The sequence below is a fragment of the Dendropsophus ebraccatus genome, chromosome 13 (assembly GCF_027789765.1).
Source record: "Dendropsophus ebraccatus isolate aDenEbr1 chromosome 13, aDenEbr1.pat, whole genome shotgun sequence".
In the NCBI taxonomy this organism is placed as follows: domain Eukaryota; kingdom Metazoa; phylum Chordata; class Amphibia; order Anura; family Hylidae; genus Dendropsophus; species Dendropsophus ebraccatus.
The window spans coordinates 80,641,540-80,652,760 of record NC_091466.1 but is presented as its reverse complement, the minus strand read 5'-3'; the positions used below and the strand labels follow the sequence as shown (position 1 = coordinate 80,652,760).

Sequence of the window (11,221 nt, the reverse complement as noted above, 5' to 3'; positions counted from 1 at the left end):
GTTATACAGAGATGACAGCCCCCCCTGTGCGTTATACAGAGATGACAGCCCCCCCTGTGCGTTATACAGAGATGACAGCCCCCCCTGTGCGTTATACAGAGATGACAGCCCCCCCTGTGCGTTATACAGAGATGACAGCCCCCCCTGTGCGTTATACAGAGATGACAGCCCCCCCTGTGCGTTATACAGAGATGACAGCCCCCCCTGTGCGTTATACAGAGATGACAGCCCCCCCTGTGCGTTATACAGAGATGACAGCCCCCCCTGTGCGTTATACAGAGATGACAGCCCCCCCCCCTGTGCGTTATACAGAGATGACAGCCCCCCCTGTGCGTTATACAGAGATGACAGCCCCCCCTGTGCGTTATACAGAGATGACAGCCCCCCCCCCCTGTGTGTTATACAGAGATGACAGCCCCCCCCCCCTGTGTGTTATACAGAGATGACAGCCCCCCCCCCCCTGTGTGTTATACAGAGATGACAGCCCCCCCCCTGTGTGTTATACAGAGATGACAGCCCCCCCCCTGTGTGTTATACAGAGATGACAGCCCCCCCCCTGTGTGTTATACAGAGATGACAGCCCCCCCCCTGTGTGTTATACAGAGATGACAGCCCCCCCCCCCCTGTGCGTTATACAGAGATGACAGCCCCCCTCCCCCCCCCTGTGTATTATACAGAGATGACAGCCCCCCCCCCCTGTGTGTTATACAGAGATGACAGCCCCCCCCTGTGTGTTATACAGAGATGACAGCCCCCCCCTGTGTGTTATACAGAGATGACAGCCCCCCCTGTGCGTTATACAGAGATGACAGCCCCCCCTGTGCGTTATACAGAGATGACAGCCCCCCCTGTGCGTTATACAGAGATGACAGCCCCCCCCTGTGCGTTATACAGAGATGACAGCCCCCCCTGTGTGTTATACAGAGATGACAGCCCCCCCCCTGTGTGTTATACAGAGATGACAGCCCCCCCCCTGTGTGTTATACAGAGATGACAGCCCCCCCCCCCTGTGCGTTATACAGAGATGACAGCCCCCCTCCCCCCCCTGTGTATTATACAGAGATGACAGCCCCCCCCTGTGCGTTATACAGAGATGACAGCCCCCCCTGTGTGTTATACAGAGATGACAGCCCCCCTCCCCCCCTGTGTGTTATACAGAGATAACAGACACCTGTAATGCCGGACATATTACCCCCATCCGTTGGCCGGGTTCACACCTACACATCGGTAACGCACCGGACCCCACTGACTCACAGACTTTTCAGAACAGATAAAAAGAGAAGGCAGTAAAACCTGATATCCAAAGTATAATTCTGTGCTGCGGACCCCCACCCCCATTATGTGCCCCCCACCCTGCATGGATGGAACGGTACACCTGCTAGAAGAAGAGGAAAGGGTTAACACAGTGTGTGGGGGGCAGGGGGACAGTCCCCACCCTCAGGGGCTGCATGGAGGGTCCTGTCCTGTAATCCCCCGCCCAGCCCCCACCTCCGGGATCCCTGATACAACAGATACAAAGAATCACACGGCACAATCCTGACACCTGTTACTATGGCAGCCGAGCGGGAATCTGCCGTTCTGTGGAGGAGCCTGGGAAACTGCGCCACACACCCAGATGGGGAGGCAGGGAGCGGGCACAGGGGGCGGGGCCGCTGCCAGAGACCCCCGCTCTAACAAGTGTCCCCAGAAGAAAGTGTAAGGGAGGCGCTAATGCACTGCACTCCACGTCCAATACTAAGGGAGTGGACTGCCCTGTGTGAACAGCGACCTACAGCATGGTAAGAATGGCGCTCACCTGGAGAATGGCGCCGAGCTCTCCTGCCTCACGATGTGACATTCAGCTTCACTGACTCTGATTTAATATGATGACAGCAAGAAGATAGGATCATTAATATCCGGCAGCGCGGGGTTAACAGCGTCCCCTCCCTTTGGCCGAGGACAAGATTCATTTGAAGGATTTTAATGGTCCCTGCGAGGGAAACACAGCTGCAAACATCCTCACCCATCTGATGACATCACCAGGAAGCCTGTGATGTCATCAGTAATAAGGGCGCCAAGAATTCTTAGCTATAACAACTGGACAAACCCAGTGACGACATTCGGGGTAAATGTCCATATGAAGCGGGCAGCTCCATGGTGCCATCCGTGGGAGGGGTGGTGACCTGCGGCACCGGCCACGGACGGGCAGACCATTATGTTCTATAGGGCAGGACACAAAACAGTATCTGAACGGCTCTGGCTGTATGACCCTGCACGGATACACGACAGTATATGTGGGCATATCGTGCTGCTGACGTATACCCCAACATGGGCTACTAATGAGATGTGAGGTGTAACATAGCCTTGCTGCACCATGCTGCCCATAGACGGTCTATGTGTGCAAGTCTCTATACTCCTATATGGGTTCCCACCCAGTGTGTTAAAGGGGTTATCCAACGCTACAAAAACATGGCCACTTTCCCCCTACTGTTGTCTCCAGATTGGGTGGGGTTTAGAAACTCAGTTCCATTGAAGTAAATGGAGCTTAATTGCAAACCGCACCTGAAGTGGAGACAACAGTAGGGGGAAAAGTGGCCATGTTTTTGTAGCGCTGGATAAACCCTTTAAGCCCCGTTTTTTTATCGACAAGTTTTGGTAGAAACGCTTCTTTGGCCTGGGGAAAAGTGTCAGTGATGAGCAGACAAAATGCCTGATCCTTGGCTGATCACATCTTTTGTGTGGGCGGTAAAAATTTATCGCTGTCGGCCCCACATCTCCTTGTGTAAAAGGACATGTGACCTACAGCAATATATCTGAATGGCTGCACGAACGATACAGTGATGATTCGTGCAGCCCGGCCACACAATTAACCGTGCCTTGTGGAGGTAATGCAAACAAGTGCTGATCTCACTGGTATCGGGCCTTGTAAAAGGACTTTAATCCTGGTGTGTGACGAAAAGCTGTGCTGAGGAAGCTGTGAGAAGCTGTGCTGTGCTGAGGAGGCTGTGCTGTGCTGTGGGAGCTGTAAGAAGCTGTGCTGTACTCAGGAGGCTGTGCTGTACTGAGGAAGCTGTGAGAAGCTGTGCTGTACTCAGGAGGCTGTGCTGTACTGAGGAAGCTGTGAGAATCTGTGCTGAGGGAGCTGTAAGAAGCTGTGCTGTACTCAGGAGGCTGTGAGAAGCTGTGCTGTGCTGAGGAGGCTGTGCTGTGCTGAGGGAGCTGTAAGAAGCTGTGCTGTACTCAGGAGGCTGTGCTGTACTGAGGAAGCTGTGAGAAGCTGTGCTGTACTCAGGAGGCTGTGCTGTACTCAGGAAGCTGTGAGAATCTGTGCTGAGGGAGCTGTAAGAAGCTGTGCTGTACTCAGGAGGCTGTGAGAAGCTGTGCTGTGCTGAGGAGGCTGTGCTGTGCTGTGGGAGCTGTGAGAATCTGTGCTGAGGGAGCTGTAAGAAGCTGTGCTGTACTCAGGAGGCTGTGAGAAGCTGTGCTGTGCTGAGGAGGCTGTGCTGTGCTGTGGGAGCTGTAAGAAGCTGTGCTGTACTCAGGAGGCTGTGCTGTACTGAGGAAGCTGTGAAAAGCTGTGCTGTGCTGTGGGAGCTGTAAGAAGCTGTGCTGTGCTGTGCTGAGGAGGCTGCGTTGTGCTGTACTCAGGAGGCTGTGCTGTGCTGTGCTGAGGAGCCTGTGCTGTGCTGAGGAGCCTGTGCTGTGCTGAGGAGCCTGTGCTGTGCTCAGGAGGCTGTGAGAAGCTGTGATGACAAGCCTGTGCTGTGCTTTGCTGAGGAGGCCATTAGAAGCTGTGCTGAGAAACCTGTGTGAGTCCTATATACCCATTACATAAAGAGGCCTCTAAAGACCCTGTTATATATGCCTGTATACTCCCTGTTACACCAGGGGAAAAAGTATCTGATCTGCTGCCGATCACCTACACAGAATCGGGAGGTGTGTGATATTCATAGTTGGTACACTTTACCTGTGAGAGACAGAATGTATAAAACATTACAGCTCTGTTCAGTTCAGTGACCGGGTTCTCCCGTGTAGTTCTGGGCTGATTCCTGACCTTTTTCAGAATCATCCTTACTCCACAAGGCGAGATCCTGCATGAAGCCCCGGACTGAGGAAGATTGACAGTCATTGTGTGCTTCCTTTATTCTCTAATAATTGCGCCAACAGTTGTTGCATTCTCACCAAGCTGCTGCCTATTGTCCTGTAGCCCATTCCAACCTTGTGCAGGTCTACAATTTTGTTTTTGGTGTCCTTAGACAGCTCTTTGGTCTTTGCCATGGTGGGGAGGTTGGAGTGTGATGAGTGTGTGGACAGGTGATTATTATACAGGTGATTATTATACAGGTAACGAGATTAAACAGGTGCAGTTAATCCAGGTAATGAGGGCAGAGTAGGAGGAGCTTCTTCTCGAAAAACTAATGGTCCTTTTACATGGGTAAATTGCTTAAACAATTGTTTGAAGATAGTTTGTGGTTTGATTGTCTTTTACACAACGAGATAAATCTTTAGATAAATTAGTTATTTTGATCATTTTAATATCGTTCAACAGATCTTAATTTCTTTAAGGCCAACCAACACGAACTGATCTGCAAAAGATCAGCGAACGACCAGCAACGATTGTAAGACCACGATTAACGATTTATTTCTCGTTGTCCGTGACTGTTAGCTGTGTTTACATCAGCAGATAATCCCCGAATTTCCATTGCCAGTGTACCCCCTGTTATACACAGAGGCCTGTGTACCCCCTGTTATACACAGAGGCCTGTGTACCCCCTGTTATACACAGAGGCCTGTGTACCCACCAGACACTGCTCATGTTTACTTAGTACTGAGATAAATCCTCAGTATCAGAGCAGGAAATCTCCAGAAGATGAAAAGCAGAAGATCTGTCACTATAGTATCACAGCCCGGCGCCCTGGCTCCTCAGCATCACAGCCCTGGCTCCTTGGCTCCTCAGCCCCAGTTCCCTGGCTACTTAGCATCACAACCGCGGCTCCATGGCCCTGGCTCCTCGGCATTAAAGCCTCGGCTCCCTGGCATCACAGCCCTGGCTCCCTGGCATCACAGCCCTGGCTCCCTGGCATCACAGCCCTGGCTCCCTGGCATCACAGCCCTGGCTCCTCGGCATTAAAGCCTCGGCTCCCTGGCATCACAGCCCTGGCTCCCTGGCATCACAGCCCTGGCTCCCTGGCATCGCAGCCCTGGCTCCTCGGCATTAAAGCCTCGGCTCCTCGACATCACAGCCCTGCAACAACGTGGCACTCACCATCACGGATCTGGAATCTTACTGCAGAATAAACCTCCCAGCACACATGGCTGCCCCCATCCCCTGTGCTGCCGCACCCCACAACCCGCCGCAGGGATCTGGCTCCTTTATAAGTGAAGAGACAGGCCAATGACAGCCGCCAACAATGACAGCGGAGCACAAGATGAGGGAATGAGGAGCCAGAGAACAAAACCTCACATTATGAGACTGCTCCAGTCTGGCCTGTTAAAGCTGGGTGGCAACCAATATGGTCGCCAATACTCTTATGAGGCCTGTCATGCGTCTTCCTCAGACCCTGAGAGGTTGGTCTAGAGCCTATTTACTTAGATATTCATGAGTTTTGACTAGCTGAGTGGGATTAGACGGCAGTCATTGTGGTTGTCACTCAGCTCTCCACAGTCCAGTGGAACCTTTTACGGGTCTGTGTCCTGACCAGTGAGTGGAAGATCTCTGGTTACTGCTCTTCTGGATTGAGGCAGTGATTCTGATTGGTTACGCGACTGCACTTTGAACATTTTCCACATATTCGCTGTATTGCGCGATTTCTCCGGATCGGCGCATGGCTCCGGGCAGCGTCTTACATTCAGTGTTGCTTCCACTTTAAATTCTTTTCACAAGTGACAGAACAGGTTTTTCTGGTGAGAGGCGACTTGGCGCAGAGACCACAATGTGACAGTGAGGCCGGCAGAGCTGAGTGTGCGGCCCAGGAGCCCAGCAGCTACATGAGTCAGTCCATCCGCTGCCCCCAGCCGGCCGTACAATGGCCGATTCAGCCCGAGCCAAAACCTCCCATCCATTAGAAGACGGCCCGGCATCATCTAGGGAGAAGGGCACCCGAGGGGAAATTTACCCTGAAGCAGCGACATTTACCTGCAGTGCGATTTACCCCGCAGCAGCAACTATTACCTTGGAGCAACCAGAAAACGGAAATTACCCCAAAGCACCTATGTTTTCCCCACAGCAGCAACACTTTGAGATTTACATTGCAGCAGCAACTTTTACCGTGAAGCATCCAGATAAACCTCTCAGAAGCTAAGTCACCCCCACAGCAGCAACAGTCACCCCCACAGCAGCAACAGTCACCCCCACAGCAGCAACAGTTAACAACCCTGTAGTAGCGATGATTTACCCATAGTGAGATTTACCCCGCAGCGATTATTTACCTGTAGTTAGATATACCCTGCAGCAGCGACAATTACCCCGCAGCAGTGACCTTTATCTGCAGCAGTAATATTTACCCTAGTTAGATTTACCCCGCAGCAGTGACAATTACTCACATATCTTAGGATGCATAACACTTCTGGTCATGCCGTCGTACATCACTACAGAATGTGTTGGCGCTATGTAAGTAACACTTTTTGATTGTATAAGACTCCGCTGATTCCTGTGACAGAGAGATCCGCTTTCAGCATAGGAGATTTGTCTGAAGAGCTTACAATCGAGATATAATTTACATTGCTGCCTGCTGTCGGATCAGCGTGGGATGCTGGGAGCAGATGGCGGCTCATCGCTTTGTATCTCTGCACACAACATATGCTGCCGAGTCTATAGAACAAAAATAAACACTGGTCCCAAGGAGCTAGCGATCTAATGCTGCCGCACAGAGATGTGATCTCAGGACCATGTAAAGTTCACGGCTCCACCACATCCACTTCATACAACCCAATGACAAACCCCTTCAAGGGTTACTCCATAATTCTCCCAACAACAAATCACAAACGTTAACTCTGTTCACCTGATGAATCTGGACGATCCACGGACTGATGAAACTCCATTCACCTCTCGTTCCACCCGGTGAGCTCTGGGCTGGGCTGCAAACAGTTAATGGTGACCCCGAGCCGCACTCACCTGAGCTCCAAACTTCTCCAGAACTTCTCCATCCCCGGACCACATCACTGTCCACACCTCATCCAGCCCATCACACAACTACCCCCTGTACTAGGCAAGAAGGCGCTGCACTTACCCTGAGCCCCGCAGAGCCTGGTCTGCGCTGTGCAGAGCTGTGTGTGTGTGGGGTGAGGTATGCACTGTGCATGCTTGAGCAAGGAGCCGTCATTCAGGGGAGGATTCATTCCCTTTCATGTGAGTGTGGGTAGGGCACAGACTGAAGACAATAATGAGAGGGAGTGAAGAACAACAGGAGGCTCTGCCCAGACCTCTCTGTAGAGTGTAAGCTCTTGGGCCCAGCAGCGCTGGATTTTAGCCGTAGCCTTCCTCCAAGGTGTTCTCCGCCATGAAGTGAAAGACGTCTGATAAATGTGATAGTAACTGGAGAAGTAAACAAGGCGAAGACGAGAAGCAATGGCTGCAGGAGCTGCGATCTGGATATGTCACACCCCAAGTGCAAACAGTGACCAGGAAAGCTGCGGGGGCAAAAGTCACCCAAGGAGCCGCCTCAAGCAAACACCTGACTCACCAGGGGGCGGTAAAGAGCCCAGGAGTCGGGGAGGAAGAGATGGTGGTCGCAGCGGGGCTTGCAGGCCGCGTAGGAGGAGTCTTATACATGGTGGTGGTCCCGGGGCTGGTGGCGGGTCTTATATAGAAGCAAGGAGACTCCTGGAAGAGGCCAGTAAAGAGCCCAGGACACTGATGGAACTAACTGGGCTGATGGTGGAGTGTAAGCTCACATGCAAACATAAGATGTAGCCCAGAAAAAATGGAAGTAGCCACATCTATTCAGGATCGGAGCGTGCATGCTCAACTAGTCCTGGGAAACCCATGTTATACGGATGTGTCCCCCACAAATCCATGTACTGCAGCTCACTGTCAGCTAGGAGACCCCCATCCTGTACACTACATGCCTCTTTTTCATGAATACAATGTCAGGACTGCAGTGAAGACTGACACACTCTACCTAATACTGACTGTAATGTCATGGAGGTACTATAGGATGATGAACGCCTATGAATATCTGCCCTAAAGATCAATGTGGAGCGCCCCCCAGGACACCTGGACCAGCCTCCCATCACACAGCGCCAGCGGCTGAGCGCGGTCATGTCCCGGCCTGTCTCGTCTGCTCTGGGGTCTGATCTCATGTTCTAGTGTCTGCACAAATGGAACCTGCAAGTCTCTGCCTGCAGATCTGACTATTGTTCTCTACATGAGGAGACTGTATCTGTAACCAGACATGCACAGCGGGGGAGGCGCGAGCTCCACATCTACCTCCACCTCATGAGACCACGTACATCTCATCTAATGTCATCATAAAGCCCCCTCACCTCACCCCTGTGTGTCCCTCACTCTGTACATACTGTACTGATCCTGAGTTACATCCTGTATTATACCCCAGAGCTGCACTCACTATTCTGCTGGTGGGGTCACTGTGTACATACATTACATTACTGATCCTGAGTTACATCCTGTATTATACCCCAGAGCTGCACTCACTATTCTGCTGGTGGGGTCACTGTGTACATACATTACTGATCCTGTATTGATCCTGAGTTACATCATGTCCTTCTTTTATTCGAGTATAAAACATTACAACAATATAACTGTATAATATATACAAGTCCAAGAGTCCATAAACGTGTTGGCCGCTCCAGCCCCATACTCCCCAAACACTCCGCTGTATTATCCCCCACATGCAAACTAGATTTTTTTTACATTTTTTTTTTGTGCACTGAACCTGGAAGCTCTGCAATACCAGGTCAGTGCCTGGAGAGGACACAGCCGGCTCTCCCTCCATCTCCCTGTATAACTCCATTAAATATACAGTCCCCAGATAGGAGACGTATCAGATATTAAACTGACAACAGATATCCGGTACTATATTATAAGCTGCACTTACTATATTTCTATCACACATACATATATATTCTATCTACATTTCCCTTCTTCCTCCTGTAACATATATAAAGGTTTCCATCATGTCCCCCTTTCCCTTCTTCCCCCTGTAACATATATAAAGGTTTCCATCATGTCCTCCTTTCCCTTCTTCCTCCTGTAACATATATAAAGGTTTCCATGATGTCCTCCCCTTTCCCTTCTTCCTCCTGTAACATATATAAAGGTTTCCATGATGTCCTCCCCTTTCCCTTCTTCCTCCTGTAACATATATAAAGGTTTCCATGATGTCCTCCCCTTTCCCTTCTTCCTCCTGTAACATATATAAAGGTTTCCATTATATCCTGCCTTTCCCTTCTTCCCTCCTATAACATATATAAAGTTTCCCATTATATCCTCCTTTTCCCTTCTTCCCTCCTATAACATATATAAAGGTTTCCATCATGTCCCCCTTTCCCTTCTTCCCCCTGTAACATATATAAAGGTTTCCATCATGTCCTCCCTTTCCCTTCTTCCCTCCTATAACATATATAAAGGTTTCCATCATGTCCCCCTTTCCCTTCTTCCCCCTGTAACATATATAAAGGTTTCCATCATGTCCTCCCTTTCCCTTCTTCCTCCTGTAACATATATAAAGGTTTCCATGATGTCCTCCCTTTTCCTTCTTCCTCCTGTATATAAAGGTTTCCATCATGTACCCCCTTTCCCTTCTTCCCCCTGTAACATATATAAAGGTTTCCATCATGTCCTCCCTTTCCCTTCTTCCTCCTGTAACATATATAAAGGTTTCCATCATGTCCTCCCTTTTCCTTCTTCCTCCTGTATATAAAGGTTTCCATCATGTCCCCCCTTTCCCTTCTTCCTCCTGTAACATATATAAAGGTTTCCTTCATCCCCCCCCCTTTCTCTTCTTCCTCCTGTAACATATATAAAGGTTTCCATGATGTCCTCCCCTTTCCCTTCTTCCTCCTGTAACATATATAAAGGTTTCCATCATGTCCCTTCTTTCCCATCTTCCTCCTGTAACATATATAAAGGTTTCCATCATGTCCCCCCTTTCCCTTCTTCCTCCTGTAACATATACAGTGAGTCCAAGAAGTATTTGATCCCTTGTTGATTTTCTTTGTTTGCCCACTAATAAAGACACTATCCTTCACCACTTTTAATGGTAGATATATTCTTACATGGAGAGACAGAATATCAAGAAAAAAATCCAGAATATAATTTTAAAGAATATATTTTAATTAATTTGTATTTCAATGAGGAAAATAAGTATTTGATCCCTCTTGCCAAACACACTCAATACTTAGTGGCAAAGCTTTTGTTTGCAAGCACAGCGGTGAGAGGTTTGTTGTAGTTCACCACAAGTTTAGCGCACACACCAGGGGGAATCTTGGCCCACTCTTCTTTGCAGATTCTCTCTAAATCCTGAAGGTTGGTGGGCTGTCGCTTGGCAACTCTGACCCTCAGCTCCCTCCATAGATTTTCCATCGGATTGAGGTCTGGCGACTGGCTGGGCCACTCCATGACCTTAATGTGATTTTTCTTGAGCCAATCCTTTGTTGCCTTTGCTGTATGTTTAGGGTCGTTATCATGTTGGAAGACCCAACCACGGCCCATTTTCAGAACCCTGGTAGAGGGGAGGAGGTTGTCCCTCAGGATTGTGCGGTACATGGCTCCATCCATCTTCCCAGTGATGCGGTGAAGTAGCCATGTACCCTTGGCAGAGAAACACCCCCAAAACATTATGCTTCCACCTCCATGCTTGACGGTGGGCACAGTGTTCTTGGGGTCATAGGCAGCATTTTTCTTCCTCCACACATGGCGGGTGGAGTTGAGGCCAAAAAGTTCAATTTTGGTCTCATCTGACCACAAAACCTTCTCCCAATAACTTGGTTCATCTTTCAAATGATAATTGGCATACTTGAGGCGCGCCTCCACATGTGCTCTATTTAGCAGGGGTACCTTTCGGGCACTGCAGGATGTGAATCCATTGTTGCGCAAAGTGTTGCCAATTGTTTCCTTGCAAACTGTGGTCCCAGCTGCCTTCAGGTCATTTGCTAACTCCTGCCGAGTGGTTGCAGGACGATTTCTGACTGTTCTCAGCATCATTGCCACCCCACGAGGCGAAATCTTCTTTGGAGCACCGGGCCGAGGTCTGTTGATTGTCATGTTATACTCTTTAAACTT

At 49.9% G+C, this 11,221-nt stretch overlaps 2 protein-coding genes and 1 pseudogene across 6 annotated transcripts in view; 1 reads left to right on the top strand and 2 right to left on the bottom strand.

Annotated features, from left to right (window-relative positions):
• The window catches only part of LOC138771425 (B2 bradykinin receptor-like), a 61,468-nt gene that overhangs the window by 3,698 nt on the left and 46,549 nt on the right, over window positions 1-11,221 (top strand). The window lies entirely within an intron of this gene.
• Window positions 1-11,221, bottom strand: part of STON2 (stonin 2) — a 48,784-nt gene that overhangs the window by 17,447 nt on the left and 20,116 nt on the right. Inside the window, exons 1-2 of one of the 4 annotated variants that reach the window (XM_069951106.1) lie at window positions 7,209-7,281; window positions 6,523-6,629 (exon numbers count right to left, since the gene is read on the bottom strand). The exons of 1 other annotated variant lie outside the window; for it this stretch is intronic. In XM_069951106.1, the coding sequence (XP_069807207.1) occupies window positions 6,523-6,565 (43 nt within the window). In that variant the 5' untranslated portion in view covers window positions 6,566-6,629; window positions 7,209-7,281. Of the gene's footprint in view, window positions 1-6,522; window positions 6,630-6,980; window positions 7,077-7,208; window positions 7,538-11,221 lie in introns of those variants that run through there. 2 more of the 4 variants (XM_069951105.1, XM_069951108.1) reach the window with 2 other exon arrangements.
• On the bottom strand, window positions 8,858-9,029 carry LOC138771602 (U2 spliceosomal RNA; annotated as a pseudogene).